General features: G+C 42.3%; 1 protein-coding gene across 1 annotated transcript in view; it reads left to right on the forward strand.

Moving 5' to 3' along the window:
* LOC136160334 (cytochrome P450 3A24-like) overlaps positions 1-8,366 on the forward strand; it is a 33,894-nt gene extending 25,528 nt beyond the window's left edge. The window contains exons 11-13 of the mRNA XM_065923840.1: positions 953-1,179; positions 5,363-5,525; positions 8,271-8,366. Coding sequence (XP_065779912.1) covers positions 953-1,179; positions 5,363-5,525; positions 8,271-8,366 — 486 coding nt within the window. The remainder of the gene's footprint in view (positions 1-952; positions 1,180-5,362; positions 5,526-8,270) is intronic.
* The last annotated feature ends 10,390 nt before the right edge of the window (positions 8,367-18,756 follow it).

Consider the following 18,756-nt stretch of genomic DNA (forward strand, 5'->3'; position numbering starts at 1 on the left):
ACACAACCCTCTGGAGGGCCAGCTCCCTCTGTCTCCATGTGACATATGAGAAACCTGAGCTACAAGGAGTTGAAATACTTCCAGACACTAGTCGTGTACCTGGTGGTGATCAAGTCAAGCTGTGATCCAGGGTGTTGGCTCCTGAGCCACTCTTACCCTCCACAGTGTTGCTCCTTGACTACAACCCCATGTGACAGCCATGCATCACCCCCCAGTGGTCTCAGATCTCAGCCAAAACTGGAGTTCTTTGTGATGTGCGGAGACCTGGCCCCTGGGGCTGCAATGGCTTATTTAGACCTTCAGACCTTAGGGGCACACCTGTAGGAGTAATAAGAGGCCCTTCTAGCAGCAGAGGATGGGGTTCTGATCCTCTTGTAACTTCCTTGTGTCTGAAACTGTGTTCTCATTCATACTCTTCATTTGCGGATTTGGTTCAGAAAGGAACTCGTTTCTCCCCAATTATTTATAGAGTTTTCATATATTGTTTCCAGACTATACATATATAATGAAGAGAATGAGCAGTCAGGAGTCTTCAACTAAGAATAGGGGATTTGCTCTTTTATGCATTCTTGCCTTGGTACAGATGTGTAGCCTCACTTTTAAAAAGAAACATTTACTTTGGACTTTCACTTAAGAGTAAGGGTCCTAGTCTGTTGGTCATGTTTGTTCTCATGATAGAGAAAATACACTCCCTGATAACCTGTGGTGTTTCACACTGTTTAGACGATTGTCCCAATTTTCTTCTATTATCATGACTACTTGATCACCACCAGGTACATCTCAATGGGCATTGAGAGGTCAAAGGACATGATGGTAATGTCTATAAGTGCTAAAGTCCTTTGCCAATTTAAATTATTCCCTGGAGCTCCTAACATTCCAGTAGGTCTACATAGATGGAGTTGAAGGTTGATCTGATATCTTAATTTATCAAAATCTTTCTCTTTCTTCCCAGGCGCCTCCAACCTATGATGTCCTGGCACAGATGGAGTATCTTGACATGGTGGTGAATGAGACTCTCAGAATGTTCCCAATTGCTGTTAGAATTGATAGGTTCTGTAAGAAGGATGTGGAAATCCATGGGGTGTCCATTCCCAAAGGGACAGCAGTGACAGTGCCAATCTCCGTGCTTCACAGAGACCCAGAGTTCTGGCCAGAGCCTGAGGAGTTCTGTCCTGAAAGGTACAAGACCCCAGGGAAGGGGACCCTCTCTGATCCAGTTGCTCAGAGCATATTCTGACAACCCTTATTATGGGTGACAAATATGTGACTGTATAATCATTTTATTTTACATCTTTTATTATTAAATGTCTTTATTTTTTCCAAGAATGATATTATTTGATTAAAAATTTTACCAACCATAAACTAAAAAAAAAAAAAAAAAAGAAAGAAAACAGAAAAATTTAGTTGTGTGCATTCCTAAAACCTTAAGCTTCTTTGTTGTTTAGTCACTAAGTCATTTCCGACTCTTTGTGACCTCATGAACTGTAGCCCATCAGCCTCCTCTGCCTGTGGGATTTTCCAGGCAAGAAGACTGGAGTGGGTTGCTTTTGTGACCTCATGAACTGTAGCCCATCAGCCTCCTCTGCCTGTGGGATTTTCCAGGCAAGAAGACTGGAGTGGGTTGCTATTTGCTTCTCCAGGGGATGTTCCTGACCCAGGGATCGAACCCATGTCTTCTGCATTGGCAGGTGGATACTTTACCACTGAGCCATCAGGGAAGTCCAATACCTTAAGATAGGCCTCATTACTAATGCAATGTAAGTCCTGTGGACATTTCTCTATGCATATACAGATTGTTAAAACTTAGAATGGCATTATGTATAGTTCATTTTTCAATTGCTTACTATATTTAACAGTAAAGTATAAATGGAATTCTGTGTTATATATATATGATTGTTGCACCTGCTATAATTTACTTAACAGCTATATTATTTAGGTGTATTGGTTTCTATTTCCTTTAAGTCTTCCTGTCTGTTCTTTAGCTCTTTGAATTCATCACTAATGTTCCCACATTTCCATTTCTTTAAACATTGGCTGCTGTTCCCTCTATTATTGTTGTGGGGCTGTAGTCATCCCAAGTGGTTCCAGCAGCCTCGGTGAGGAAGGAGGAGACATAGGTGGCCTGGTTCCGTCTGTGGCTGTAGACCTAGGCCAGCTCCCTTTTGCCTCCATGTTTTTTGACCTTCCAAAGAGAAGTCCTCTGCTGTCTAGTCATCTAGACACCTGCCTTGGAGAGGTTCAGCATTGTCTTCTGGAAATTCAGAGTCAGGATCTGGTTTGGGCACATTGGACTCTGGAGAGAGTTGATGCTCTCCCATTTATTTTATGGTGAGAAAAATTTGGATTGAACATTTTAGGCACTATCTGGGATCTAGCATTTTATGAGCCCCTGACTATAAGCTCTGTGATGGCAGGGACTGTGTCTTGCTCACCCTGGTGTCTCTAGAGCTAGCATAACCTGTACCCATAGCATTGCTGAAAGAAGAGTCAGAGTCCACCAAGTCCTCTGTTCTGGACCAGGGAACTTCACTGTCTGCCTCAAACTCAGCAACTTCCCCTCCTGCAGCGTCAGAAACCTAAAACCAGAGACCACTCACTGTACTTCCCTTTGATTCACTCAGCCGTGAAGCAGAGAACTAGTGCTCACCTGTGTGTGTCAGGGTCTGGTCGAGGGAGTGAGAAATCCAAATGTTAAAGCAGATTATAAAGAGTTTTTTGACACATGCACAGTATAGTTTATAGGCACAAGTTTTATGAATCATGTTTAATGTATTCTTCCAGAATATTCTTCCAGAATATTTTTTATAGTACGAACTCTTTAAAATATATACAAATAGCTGTGAAAAGAAAGGAAGTGAAAATCAAAGGAGAAAAGAAAAGATATACCCATTTGAATGCAGAGTTCCAAAGAATAGCAAGGAGCAAAGAAAGCTTCCTCAGCGATTGATGCAAGGAAATAGAGGAAAACAATAGAATGAGAAAGACTAGAGATTTCTTCAAAAAAATTAGCGATACCAAGGGAACATTTCATGCAAAGATGGGCTCGATAAAGGACAGAAATGGTAGGGACCTAACAGAAACAGAAGATATTAAGAAGTGGTGGCAAGAATACACAGAAGAACTGTACAAAAAAGATCTTCCTGACCCAGATAATCACAATGGTGTGATCACTCACCTAAAGCCAGATATCCTGGAATGTGAAGTCAAGTGGGCCTTAGGAAGCATCACTACGAACAACTCTAGTGGAGGTGATGGAATTCCATTTGAGCTATTGCAAATCCTGAAAGATGATGCTGTGAAAGTGCTGCACTAAATATGCTAGCAGATATGGAAAAATCAGCAGTGACCACAGGACTGGAAAAGGTCAGTTTTCATTCCAATCCAAAAGAAAGGCAATGCCAAAGAATGCTCAAAGTATCACACAACTGCACTCATCTCACAAGCGAGTAAAGTAATGCTTAAAATTCTCCAAGCCAGGTTTCAGCAATACATGAACTGTGAACTTCCAAATGTTCAAGCTGGTTTTAGAAAAGGCAGAGGACCCAGAGATCAAATTGCCAACATCTGCTGGATCATTGAAAAAGCAAGAGAGTTCCAGAAAAACATCTATTTCTGCTTTATTGACTATGCCAAAGCCTTTGATTGTGTGGATCACAATAAACTGTGGAAAATTCTGAAAGTGATGGGCATACCAGACCACCTGACCTGCCTCTTGAGAAACCTGTGTGCAGGTCAGGAAGCAACAGTTAGAACTGGACATGGACCAACAGACTGGTTCCAAATAGGAAAAGGAGTACTTTAAGGCTGTATATTGTCACCCTGCTTATTTAACTTAAATGCAGAGTACATCATGAGAAACGCTGGGCTGGAGGAAGCACAAGCTGGAATCAAGATTGCCGGAAGAAATATCAATAGCCTCAGATATGCAGATGACACCACCTTTATGGCAGAAAATGAAGAAGAACTAAAGAGCCTCTTGATGAAAGTGAAAGAGGAGAGTGAAAAAATTGGCTTAAAGCTCAACATTCAGAAAACTAAGATCATAGCATCCAGTCCCATCACTTCATGGGAAATAGATGGGGAAACAGTGGAAACAGTGTCAGTGTCAGACTTTATTTTGGGGGGCTCCAAAATCACTGCAGATGGTGATTGCAGCCATGAAATTAAAAGATGCTTACTCCTTGGAAGGAAAGTTATGACCAACCTAGACAGCATATTAAAAAGCAGAGACATTACTTTGTCAACAAAGGTCCATCTAGTCAAGGCTATGGTTTTTCCAGTGGTCATTTATGGATGTGAGAGCTGGACTATAAAGAAAGCTGAGTGCTGAAGAATTGACGCTTTTGAACTGTGGTGTTGGAGAAGACTCTTGAGAGTCCCTTGGACTGCAAGGAGATCCAACCAGTCCATCCTAAAGGAGATCATTCCTGGGTGTTCATTGGAAGGACTGATGCTGAAGTTGAAACTCCAAAACTTTGGCCACCTGATGCAAAGAGTTGACTCATTGGAAAAGACCCTGATGCTGGGAAAGATTGAGGGCAGGAGAAGAAGGGGATGACAGACAATGAGATGGTTAGATGGCATCTCTGACTCGGTGGACATGGGTTTGGGTGGACTCCAGGAGTTGGTGATGGACAGGGAGGCCTGGCGTGCTACAGTTCATGGGATCGCAGAGAGTCAGACACGAATGAGTGACTGAACTGAACCGAACTGAAAATGTATACAACCACAATGCCATTATCACTTCTCCAAATCCAAATTTGAGGAGTCAAATTTGAATAAAGCAGAGGTCTAGCCATCAAGGACTTTATCAGTTTGTGGAACAGACAAGGAAATCAGTGATTGAACCAGAGTTGAGTTGAATCATATCCCCTACAAATCTACTGACCTCAGCATCCTCTGTGTGAGGGAGAGAGAGACATACCCACACAAGAGCAAGGAAGGGGAATACAATAGAAAACTAACAATTTAAATATTCAGAGATGTTCCCTGCTTCCTCCTCTCTGAGCACATGACCAATATAAGCGTTGGTGGAGGCAGGAACTCACTTTTCCTGCAATCAGTCTCATTTCCTAACATCTCACCACCCTGAATGTTAATTTCATATTTAAAGATGCATTTTCTTGAAACAGTCTTCATCTCATCAGCTCACCAGAACTGAAAGCTCCTGTGGTGTCCAGGGAATGGGAATGCCCTGGGGCTTACCTTTCACACAGCAAAATCAACACAGCAGGATTCAGTCACCCGACCACAGGAGTCTCCCTTATGCTACTGGTTGAGGGTTTAAGTTAAAACTTCAGACCTGAAGCTCCTGTGATTTTTCTGTTTCATTTGCTTGTTTCATCTACTGTTGTGGATCCAGGTTCAGTAAGAAAAACAAGGACAGCATAAATCCTTATGTATACCTGCCTTTTGGATCTGGACCCCGAAATTGCATTGGCATGAGGTTTGCCATCATGAACATGAAACTTGCTGTTGTCAGAATCCTGCAGAATTTCTCCTTCAAGCCTTGTAAAGAAACACAGGTTCGCAGTTCATTATTTGCATAAATAATGTTTTATTGAGAATTTTTTAACTGAAGTGTATCTCTCTGTGTCTATAGGTTTGTGATCTATTCAAATAATAATTTAATTTACTAGAAAGAGAATCTGTCTGAATCCACCTGTGAGCTTTAACTGTCTTTCATCCCTGGAGGTCTAAGTCTGTGACTCCATAAAGACCCAACTGTAAAGGTCATCTAGAGTCAAGGCAGTTAGCACAACATGACTGTTCAAAGTCAGTGAATTTGAGCAACTTTTATTTATTTATTTATTTTAAAAATATTTATTTGTTAGGCTGCATCAGGTTTTAGCTGTGGCATGTGGGATATTCACTGAGTCATGGAGGATCTTTCTTTGCAGCATGTAAAAAATGTGGCTCGCAGGTTTAGTTGCTTCCCAGAATGTGGGATCTTAGTTACCCAACTGGGGATTGAACCCTCATCCCCTGCATTGCAAGACATTCTTAACCACTGGACCACCATGGAAGTCCCAGACATTCTGATATGTTAACTTCAAGTCTTTTAAAAATATATACAGTAAAAAACTACTTCACATACAAAAAGTATCCCTTTTACATCCCCCTCAGTTCTTGTCCCCCTCTTCCTAGAGACAATATCACCTTGAATGTGATGGTATCTCCCATGCATTGCTTTATATTGCATATGTGTTCATAAACATGGAAAATAAAAGCTGAATTTGAGCAACTTTTAAAATTGGGTTTCATGTCCACTGGAAGGAAGGAAAATGTCGTACAAAGTCGTGAGAGCAGTGATGACCATGTTACGACTTTTCAGTGATGCCCTTCTCCATGGGAACTTACAGAAGCTCTCCTGACAGTGATTCTCAGCCACTGTTTGTATAAAGAAATTACTGGGGAGCAATATCCCGATGCTGAGGTCATCTCAGCCTCTCTAAAATAATTCCCCCAGAGTGTGGCGTTGAGAGCACCCCCACTGATCCTCCTGTGCAGCCACAGTGATCCCTGAGTGAGAGCATTTCTGCCAGATGGGAAGGCTTCCCACAGCCCCTCACCTGCCAGGGATCCTGCTGCCATCCAGCTGGGCCCCCTTTACATTCTAACATTGACTGTGTGTCCCTCCTGTCCACCCTCCAGTTCGTTCTCCCCCTTCGAGTTCCAGTTCAGTCCCGAGCCCCTCCATGCAGCCTGCCCGTCCAGGCCAGAGCCCACTCTCCCCTCTGCTGTGTTTACAGGCACCACAGGCTGGCGTCATGGGTCCTACCACCTAACAATACTTTGTCCCTGAACCAGCCAGTTTGGTTCGTTTCCTTTGCACCTAAGAAGGTCTTTAACTCTGTCCCCTCATTTTATTCCTTCCGTAAACACCCAATGGTGTCTTGACATCATTGGGCAAATGTTTAAGAAGTGACTTGCAGTTGATTAGAACTCTTGGACACAAATACAGGAGAGTTTGAATTTTATAAATTTATCAAATGTCATTTATGTTCTTCCTTGTTTTATGTGTGTCTGTGTGTCTACCTGCAGGGAAAATGCATACCATTTGAAAGTTTAAAATAACAATTTGTTACAGTTATAGAAAGACCTGAAATCTCTCTCTGAGGAGCACACAGAACAGTTGGCATTGATTCATCTCAAGCATGGCCCTAAAATAAGGCTTATTTCTAGGAGTCATACATTTAATAAGCAGCTGCTCCCTTTGAGTAGCTTTCTCGGGGAAGAGGAGGATAAAGATGTTTCCATTTTACTTGTGGGTGTCCTGTAAGTGTGTACACGCAGGAGACTCAGCCCTGAGAGAAAGGGGGCCTCGGGCACCCCTGGGAAGGCAGATGCCCCTGGCAAGTTCCACTCAGTACCCCATGGGCTGGGGCTTCTCTCTCCACAACTCCTTGCTTATCCTTCAGTCAACTGAGGTCAGGTCACTCTGTTGGTTCCCGCAACACAGAAGGAATGACTGGGTGAGAAATGGGCTAAAAATTTCAGACTAAACACTGTAGGTCATCAAAAGTTCACCATTTTCACTGCACTTGGGAACCAGGGCATATTTAAAAAACAGGCATAATGCTTCATAGGCATAGTGCTCAATCGATATTTTGTGCAATGAATGATGAAAGAATGCTTTCTCTATCCAGTCTTGACATAACTTACAAAGTACAGAGAATCAAAGATAAAGAGGGGAATTGGATGAAAATGACCAAAAGGTATAAATGTCTGGTTATAGATAATAAATACTAGGACTATCATGTAAAATGTGATTATTACAGTTGACATTTTTATATAGTAGAAGACAGTAGATCCTAAAAGTGTTCATAAGAGAGAAACAATATTTTTTCCTTTTTTATCTCTTATGAGTTGATGGATGTTAACTAAACTTATTGTGGTAGTAATTTCACATATATGTAAGTCAAGTGTTTTTGCCATTAATCATTTATATCTCAGTAAAAGAGGAATTAAAACAATTTTTAAAAGTGAATAATGAGTACTAGAAATGACTTTATGTTCATATATTTTATAGTGTAAATTAAATAGACCAATTTTCTGAAAGTCATAAATTGTTAAAGGAAACATTGACAGCCTGTCTATCCCTATAGCTATTAAACGCATTGAATTGGTAGTTTAAAAAAAATCAAAGATACATGATGCTAAAAGTAGTTTGTATATTGTTGCAAAGCATTATTGTCTGTAATGTATCTTGCCTACTTTGCTTCTGTTGTTGGCGGTGCTTCATTCATTGGTTCTCTTAACTGTTGCAGATCCCCTTGAAAATAAACAGTCAAGGACTTTTAAGACCGGAAAAACCCATTGTTCTGAAGGTTGTGCTCAGAGATGAGACCATAAGTGGAGCTTGACTTCCCCTAAGGACCTGGGGGCTTTGTTCTTCAAGGAGCTGTGTCCCAGAATTTCAGAGGACTTGATTTACTTTGTGATAAAACTCAGAAATAAAGATGGGCTTCACCAATTGCACTTGCTGGATGACTAGGGTATCTGCACATTCGTTTAGCTTTCTCAGTGTTTGTGTGGTGTTATATGTTGTGTAACATGAACAAGGCAACTAATGAGGGCCAGATACGTACACTCAGCTTATCTGATTCTCAAAGGACCATCTCCACCCACCCCCAGTTAGTACCATCTACTCCTTCAGAGCACTGATCAAGAAAGAAAATGTCTCAACAGTTTAATCAGCAAATTATCAAAAACAAGAATCATCATGGTGACTAAAGGTCTGACATTTTTAATATATCACAGGTTTTATTTTATATATTTCAAATCTAATATTCTTTTGAGGAACTCTGTAAGCATCTCTTTACAGAAGTGTTAGAATACCATCCTGCACTTTAGGGGGAATGTGTACAACTGAGTCAGGGAGAGCCAGTGACTAAACACTTGGCTGTCGCAATCCCTGGTGGGTGGGGCCTTTTTCAAAACTGCTGTTTGTTATGTTACATAGGTAAGAATCATTCCACAGTGTTTTGTCCATTTCTTAGAACATATGAAAGTGAAAGTTGCTCCGTCATGTCCAACTTTTTGTGACCCCATGGATTGTACAGTTCATGGAATTCTCCAGGCCAGAATATTGTAGTGTGTAGCCTTTCCCTTCTCTAGGGGATCTTCCCAATGCAGGGATCAAATCCAGGTCTTCTGCATTTCAGGCAGATTCTTTACCAGCTGAGCCACAAAGGAAGCCCAAGAATACTGGAATGGGTAGCCTGTCCCTTCTTGAGAGGATCTTCCCAACCCAGTTATTGAACCAGGGTCTCCTTCATTGCAGGTGAATTCTTCACCAACTGAGCTATCTTTCATGGTTTAAATCTACTTTTTTTGAGCACATATTTTATATAACAACAGATGCACATAATTATGTTATTAGTTTTGATGGAAAGTTTTCATCTCATCTCCCCTGATATTTCTTGAAGGCAGGAAACAGGTTTTCTTGAAGTGTCTTTGTTTTCCACCCTCAATTGCCAAGTGTCTTAACATAATGAACGTGGAATAAAAGATGGTTGATTGATCAGCTGATTGGGGAGAAAGGCTACAGTCACTGGCCGGTTTCAGTTGATATCAGAAGCTGCACACAGCCTTTCCTTTCCCTTTTCTGCCCCTTCCGTCCATAACCCCTTCCTTGCTAGGGTTTTCCTAGATAGTCCAGTTCTAAAGCCGTTGGGGGAGCACAGAAGGCAGACAGCCTTACCCTTCAGGGTGTGGGCAGAGAAAGGGGGCTCAGTGGCTCCAAATTGGAGATTGAGGGGGGACGGTGTCCACAGGAACAGCAGTAGGCACGGGTGTGGGTGTCCAGGCAAGGAGCAAAGAGTGTCTTCCCAGAATGGCCTGGCCAGGGCATCCAGAGCCTAAATAGGGTGTGGAGAACCACGGAGGGTGAGGAGGATATCAGGGTTGGAAAGAGGCTGAGTGGCAATAGCTACACAAAGGGAGATTGATTAAATAAACATATTACGGATAATGAAGACAGGTTTACCCTGTTAGAGAAGGCAGTCCCTGGTCCAGGGGAGGGGAAACCAGAAGAAACCCTGTGGAGTCAGAGATTGGAACTGCATGTATCAGTGAATATCCTTGTTTTTCTTTGTAGACAGATGATAGCTAGTTAGTTGGATGATGAACTACAGATAGATAGCTGATATAGATAGATGGATGACAGATATAGATAGGTAACATGCATCTGTGTGGTGGGCGGGGAAGGTAGGGTTGGAAGTCCTGCTCAGGACCCTGAGCTTGGACAGCTGGGCAGACCCACCCCCAGCCCCAATTAGAATCCAGGATGTAATGTCCCGAATATTTACAACTCAGTGGCTCCTCACATGGCAGGTGGAAAAGGAAGCATCTAAACATAGTTAGAAGGAAAAGGTAAAGATTCAGAGTCAGCAGACTCCCAGCCTTTTATTTATTTTTCAACTACAACTTGACCTCATGTCTCCTTTTGCTAACAAACAACACAGTTCATAACTTGTCTTTACTCTATAATGCTGGCCCTTTTTGGCTACTACTTAAACTCATATGAGCTCTTGTGAGTGAACATTTCTAAGGGTTTGCTGAGGATCAGGTGTGTGATGGGCAAGGTCACATGTTCTCTACCCCCAGTGACAACTGGGACTCTGACCTGCAGGTTCAGGCCCCAAGCCCCTCAGGTCACGGATCAGGGTCTGGTCTGACCTGGGCTCCTATAGGAAGGGAAAGACATAATTATTAACCCTCATTCTACAGATCAGGCAACTGAGGCTGAGCAGGTTTAAATAACCCACCTAGGGCCCACACATCAGTCACATTCTATGGATGCCCTCTAGGCAGCTGTGTACACAGTAGAGAGAACAGGTGTCTTGGGAGCCCAGAGAAGCCTCCGGGACTTGGTGGACCAAGTTCCCAACCACACCCTTCGCTTGCCCTCTCTGCCTCTTGAATTCTTACAGATTATTAACTAACATTGGTAGCACAAAGTCAAAATCCCAGAAATTTTACTACATCACAACCACTGGGATGGCTATTTTTTAAAAAGGGAAAACAAAGTGTTGGTGAGGATGTAGACGAAATGTGGAAACCTCAGCTGGTGCTGGTGAGGATGTAACAAAGAAGCCACTGTGTGGAACAGTGGCAGTTCCTCAGTCGTTGAGCATAGAATTACCAGCAATTGCACTCCTGGGTAGATGCCTAAGCGAACTGAACACAAATTCTCAAAGACATACACCTGCGTGTTCATAACACCACTCTCCACAATAGCAGAAGGGCAGACACAAGGCAGACCAGTGGATGAATGGATAAACAGATCGTGATGTAGCCATACAATAGTTGCTTCTTCAGTTATCACAGATGTGAAATACTAATACATGGCATAAGAGAGATTAACTTTAAAATGCATAAATGAAAGAATTTGGACACAAGAGACCACACATTACTTGATTCCATTTACATGAAACATTTGGAAGAGGCAAAGCCATGAAGACAGAATGTCCATGAGTGGTGGCCAGGGGCTGGGAGGAGCTGCTCATGGGCTCAGGAGTGCCCTCTGGTGTAAGGGGAGTGTGCTGGAACCAGAGGAGGTGATGGCACCACACTGTGAATGTGCTAAATGGCCCCGAATGGTTGATGTCATGCCGTGTCAGTGTCACCTTGGTAAATGTTTTTAATCTCAGGACTGTACCCTAACGAATTCAAGACAGGTCACTGTAATACCAGAAAGCCATGTGGCTTTTCCCAGACATCCTGCACATCCTTCAGGTCCCTGCTGAGCTGTCCAGGGTGGAACCTTGCCCCTAGAATTACAGGATCCCTAACTTGGCCTGTGATCTGATCACTTCCTTATTAGCAGTAATAAAAATTGGTTGATTTAGATACTGTGCCTGCAACCAAGAAATGACAGACTCAGCAATGATAATTTTGATAAGATGAACCATTCTCACAGCCTGAATGTCCTCTCTCCTTCTCTCCTTAGGCAAATTCTGCTCTGTCCATGGTACTGCATCAGTGTCACCTCCTCTAGGAAGCCCACCCCTCCATACAGAGGCTCTGGATCCCACCTAACTCTGCCTTTGGAGCTGTCTGTGTGCATTGAGTACACTGCCTAGGTAAGCGCCCTTTGTGACAGTCTTGTTCATACTTTGTCCCCATGTTGTGTCGTAGTACCAGGCACAGCAAAGACCAGCTCTGACTGATACACAGGGCATATGACCATGGAGGTAACTGTGTGACCTATCAGAACAGGGCATCTTGTGTTGAATTCAAGGTGTGGGCTGGAATTGGCTGGGCAGGGCCCCCGGGAAAAATCACTGGGCTTGGCAGGCGTGTGCTGGCATGTCTACTTAGAAAACTCTTGGAACTGCATGCACTAATGAGGAGCATTTGTTTATTTTCTGGGGAGGTGGCTTATTTTTTCTATCTGATTATCATAGGAGCCTATGTTCTAACTAAAGGTGAAGAACTCAGCTTTTGAACCTAGTTGATCTCAGTTGAATGAACCCACTGAATGAACCCATGTTGGTCAGTTCTCAAAGGGTAAAAAAATATTTAATTTATTCAGTGATTTTTTTCAATTTTTCACCTGGGATCTACAAACTGGGTTTCTGAAAAAAGCAAGTAATGACATTCTTTTTGTTTCCAGCATAAAATTAATTGATGGGATTTTAGATACTTAAAGAGTGTTACAAATTTTGAAAAGGCTGTATGTGCATGTGGTAAAATGGCATAGCCAGATAATGCTTTTATACTGTGAAGAATGATGTTTTATTAGGCGGTTTTGGTAGATACTTTTATCACATTAAGGAAATTCATTGCTATTAGGAGTGCATTCTTGTATCATAAATGATATATTGAATATTAATAAATGTGTTTTCTGAAGCTATTGGAATGATAAGACCTTTCTCTTTTAATCAATTAACCTGATAGCTAATACTAATATTTATTCTTTGTTAATCACCCATGAGTTTCAGGGTAAAATCCAACTCAGTTCAGTTGCTCAGTCATGTCCAACTCTTTGCAACCCCATGGACTGCAGCACACCAGGCTTCCCTGTCCATTACCAACTCCTGGAGCCTACTCAAACTCATGTCCATCGCATCAGTGATGCCATCCAACCATCTCGTCCTCTGTTGTCCTCTTCTCCTCCAGCCTTCAATCTTTCCCAGCATCAGGGTCTTTTTTTTCCAATGAGTTGGTTCTTCACATCAGGTGGTCAAAGTATTAGAGTTTCAGCTTCAGCATCAGTCCTTCCAATGAATATTCAGGACTGATTCCCTTTAGGATTGACTGGTTGGATCTCCTTGCTGTCCAAGGGACTCTCAAGAGTCTTTTCCAACACCACAGTTCAAAAGTATCAATTCTTCAGTGCTCAGGTTTCTTTATAGTCCAGCTCTCACATCCATACATGACTACTGGAAAAAACATAGCTTTGAATAAATGGACCTTTTTTGGTAAAGTAATATCTCTGCTTTTTAATATGCTGTCTAGGTTGGTCATAGCTTTTTTTCCCAAGGAGCAAATGTTTTTTAATTTCATGGCTGCAGTCACCATATGCAGTGATTTTGGAGCCCAAGAAAATAAAGTCTCTCACTGTTTCCATTGTTTCCCTATCTATTTGCCATGAAGTGATAGGATTGGATGTCATGATCTTAGTTTCTGAATGTTGAGTTTTAATCCAGCTTTTTCACTCTCCTCTTTCACTTTCATCAAGAGGCTCTTTAGTTCTTCACTTTCTGCCATAAGGGTGGTGTCATCTGCGTATCGGAGGTTATTGATATTTCTCCCAGCAATCTTGATGCCAGTTTGTGCTTCATCCAGTCCGGCATTTTGCATGATTACTCTGCAATATGTTAAATAAGCAGGGTGACAATATACAGCCTTGATGTACTCCTTTCCCAATTTGGAACCAGTCTGTAGTTCAATGTCCATTTCTAACTGTTGCTTCTTGACCTGCATACACATTTTTCAGAAGGCAGGTCAGGTGGTCTGGTATTCCCATCCCTTGAAGATACAACTTGGTCATGGGTGTATCATTGTTGCTGGATTTGACTGGCTTTATTTTGCTCAGAAATTTTGTGTTGAAGCCTGTGAGTGAGGGTGAAATGTAGTGTTTCTTTCTTGTCTCACTTTTGTCCTATTTGGATCAAATTCATAATGTCCTCATAGAGTGAGCTGGCAATGATTGGATTGATTATATGTGACAACTCAGAATCTTAGCTTCACCTCTGTAATGGCATCCTCTCAGTTGGCCGCCAATGGCTCTGCCTCCTAGCACTTATGCCCCATTTAACCCCCTCCCACTGGTGAGGCTGGGATAGGCGACTTGCTTCTAATGAGTAGAATATTAATTGGGTGCCCCCTCACTCCCTCACTCTGGGGGAAGCGACTGCCATGTTGTGAGCTGCTCTGTGGAGAGACCCTGGTGGCAAAGATCTGAGGGGCTTCTGAGCCACAACCAGTGAGGAACTGAATCCTCGAGCTTGTGAGGATCTGAACCCTGCCAGACCACCTGGAGGACCTGAAAGTGGGTCCTTCCCCAGGTGAGACTTTGGATGAAAGGCAGCCCAGACTGACAGCAGGATTGTCACCTCATGAGAAAGCTTGAGCCAGAGGCTCCCAGGTAAGTCACACCTGAACTCCCAGCCCAAGGAACTGTGACACAGTAAATGCTTGTTGTTTCAAGGGGTTGTATTTGGGGGTAATCTGCTAGACGGCATAGAGAACTAGTGTACCTGCCCTGGTCTCTGTTCCTGCCACAACTACAGGGACCATCATTGCTCAGATTCCAACTGAATTTGTGCAGTGAAGCCAGACTGTACCTCTCAACCTAGCAGTTCTTATGTAATACAGAAGTTTTAGAGAGTTACTTCCCTATGGGAGGAACATTTTCGCAAAGGGAGAGGGAAACCAGTGAATACCCTCTTCCCCCTTCCTTCCCTTGGATGGTCTACATCTTCTGAGTGGTCGTATGACCTCTCAGAAGATGGTCAGTTGATCAAAGAGTTGGTTGCTTTTGATACCAAATGTTGGCCAGATTGATAATGAATCTGGTATAGATGCTTCTTCCATGCTATATTCCTATTTTCCTTCACTCTTTTTCCCTAGATCAAATTCCCCAGAAGATAGTAGCACCAAAGCCTGTATTTCAAGCTCTCCTTTCTTGGGAAAGCAGGCTAAGACATAGGTGTTTCTTGAAGATTACCGTAAAACTCTCTGAATGTGATGTTTCCTTGCAAGAAGATTTGACTTCCACTTACTTTTTAAAGGAATTTTGAGACTGTTTAGCTTTCTATTTCTTCTTTGGCTAGTTTTGGTCAATTATGTTCCCTAGGATCTAGGCTATTGCTTTTAATATTTCAACTAATGTTTTTCACAATTCTTAGCAACAATTAAAGTAATAGATGCAATTTTCTTGTATTTGACTTTATCCCATGAATTTCAGATATTCAGGTGCACCCAGGCTTGTGTAGTTTTTAACATTCCCCCTGCACATGAATTACAATGGATATCATGGTCTGAGAGTTAGTATGTTTCCACGTGAGAACTGTGACCATGCAGAAGTGGGACCCTCCCCACTACCTACATGTTCAGGACAGGGGTCACTGGGGAAGATGGTGCCCTGGCTGACTCCCAGAGGAAGTCTAGGAATTCACGATGGGAAATAGATTGAACCCATTTCAGATGGAAGAACAGTTGTATAGACACAAGAAGACCAGTTGTGGGGGGCGGGGGGCTTGGGAACAGCACATCATGCCATTTTCTTAAAACATCATGTTTGCACTGGAAGTGGACTAAGACAAGCCTGAAGAAGTCAGCAGTGGCCAGATGCACACAGGTCTTTTTTTCACTATTTATTTATTAATTTATTTTAAAATTATTTTAAGAAATTGAGTTCTTATTAACATACAATGTTACATTAGTTTCAGGCATGCAATATAATGATTCTATACTTTAATACATTGCAATTTGATTATCTTAATAAGGCCAACAAGCATCTGTCACTGTATAAATTTGTGACAATATTATTGACTATATTCTCTGTATGAGCATTATATCCCAGTGACTTATATATTTTCTATCTGGAAGTTTGTACCTCTTCATTCCCTTCATCCATTTTGTTTGTCCCTCAACCCACCTCCCCTGTGGCAACCACCTGTTTGTTCTCTGTATCTGTGAGTCTTTTTCTGTATTTTTTTTGTATTTTTGTAATACAGTCTTTTTCTGTATTCTACTTTGTTTTTTAGATTCCATATATAAGTGAAATCATACAGTATTTGTTTCTTTTTTTTTCCTTCTGACTTATTTCACTTAGTGTAATACCCCAGGTCAATATTAAAAAACCAAACAGCTTGATTTAAAAGTGGGCAGAAAACCTGAATAGACATTTTAAAGATGACATACAGATGACAACAGGCACATGAAAATGAGCTCAGCATTACTCATCATCAGGAAACGCAAGTCAAACCCGTAATGAGATACCACCTCACACCTGTCCAAATGACAAATTATAAAGAAGACAAGAAGCAACAAATGTGGGCAATGATGTGGAGAAAAGGGAACTTTCCTGCACTGTTGCTGGGAATGTAACTTGGTGCAGTCACAGTAGAAGACAGCATGGAAATTCCTCAAAAAGTCGAAAGAGAGCTACCATAAAATCCAGCAGTTCTACCTCTGGCCATTTATCTCAAGAAAGGGCTACTTTGAGGCCCTTTGTTCATTGCAGCACTGTTTGCAATAGTCAAGATATGAAAGTGACCTAAACATCCAACATGGGTCTTGAATAGCTGCCCCATGGCATTTGGGTTTAATTCTGTGGATGATGGAAGTGGGTGGAGAGATTTGAGTAATAGAGGAATGATGCATGACTCATGTTTTACCAGGCTCTGTCTGGTGGCAGAGTAGGGAATTTCCTGGGTGAGACCAGTCTAGGGTCACATAAAACTCCTTAGGAGGTTACTGTGCTGATTAGGAGAGACGGCCAACACCTTGCTCCTCTTTTGCAGCTAACCTGTGATGCTGATCTTTTCTTTCATTTTATACCTCCTGTGTCATTAATTCCCTTCCTCGTGGTCTTCTGAAACTTGCCCCCCTCCGCTGATTCCTCTTTCACTCCTTGGTTTCATTCATCTTTTACTTCCGGCTTTCTTGGAAACCCAGATGATTCTGATTGTGACAGGTCAGGACTATTTACAACATCCCTTATCTGCTGACACCATGAGTCATGAATACATAAAATTTAGTCATCTGCTCTCTCTTTTGTGGCCACAAACAGCTCTAGCATTTATAACAACAGCAGAAGCATGATGGAGATATTTATCCCATAAGAAGTTGACACAACCTGCCAAGTTATTTCCGGAGGCCTGTCGGAATCCAGGCAAGCATGTCACTGGCACAATATAGAATTATGAGATCTAGCTCCACACCCTACATTTATTGTTTAATGCTTGGGCAAGATTCTTCCCTACCCTGAGCTTCTGTTTTTACTTCTGTAAAGTGGGAATCAAATAACCCCAGCACTGCTTATCTCACGTAGTTTTCAGGGTAATCAATTGAGAGATGTGAAAGAACTTTCTAAGGTGTACAGTGTGGTAGAGATGTTAGTGATTCATTTATCAAGTAAGAGAAACTCAGGAATAGAGTAGAAAGTGAACAGCCATGATGGGGTTTTTCTCTTCTCTTTGCTGTGAAGTCCATGGAAGTGATTCTGTTTAAGGGCACATGTGTGTGTTTCTTCATGGTGGGATGTCTGTGGGTCAGAAAGAACATTCCACTACCTCACCCAGCCCCTACTGACTGACTTGCTAGGGGTCCTCACCTTGTCTGTGTTGGGGCAGAGCTCTGGTTACAGACCCGTGATCTGTGAAATTGGAATCTAACACACACATCATTCTAGAGCATCAGGGCCTCCCCATACTCTGAGCAATTATCTCAGCCAGTGGAAGTCAGGACAGGCGTCCCAGAAGAGGAGTCACCTCTAAAAGGACAGGAATAGCAGACTGACAGGGCCTCTTGCATCACTGAGTCCCTGACACCCTGCTCACCTCTCCTGATACCTGAGCCTAATGCCCAATTCCATGAGTGTTCTTTGATTTCCATCTCTGGCTGATGGCTAAGGTCTGAAAAGATAAGCCATGTATCGTTGATGAGGACAGTGTGTTTCTAAAACATGTATACTTAGTTTACCTTGGCAGTACTATAATTGTCTATTTCTACCTTCAACCTGAGTAATATCTGGATCTTAGTCACATCTGCACATGAAGCACTTGGAATAGAGCTTCGACCATGCCGAGGCCGTCAGTACACAAATGACCAGAGGAGAGACGTGAGGTGTGGGGTGCTCTTCAGGCACACATCTTCCTTCACGGTCTTCGTATGTGAGGTTTTTCAAGTCAGGTGTGTCTGCTGTGGAATGAAGGGCACAAAGATCATGCCTTCTGTTATTTCCCCTTTAGAGCAAGGCTGTTTGCCTTTGCTAGGACGTGGCTCTGGCTACACATTTTTCTCAGGACTTGACTAGACTATTGCCACCAGACAGATTCCAACCAGCTGGACCAGGCCCTGAGGTGAATTGGGAAGGTGATGGCATATAACAAGGCTTAGTGAGAAAACAATCATATTGGCATATGTGTTTTGGAGGAAAGTGAAAGTATATAGTTTCCATAAGGAATTTGTTTCCAAGAATAAGAAAGACTGTGGGTTTAGCTGAGTGAATTAAGTTGTGAGTAGTTATCAGATGACACTGTAATCTCTTCATGGGGGATGTATTTTGTGTTCCTC

Source organism: Muntiacus reevesi, chromosome 2 (assembly GCF_963930625.1).
Source record: "Muntiacus reevesi chromosome 2, mMunRee1.1, whole genome shotgun sequence".
NCBI lineage: Eukaryota > Metazoa > Chordata > Mammalia > Artiodactyla > Cervidae > Muntiacus > Muntiacus reevesi.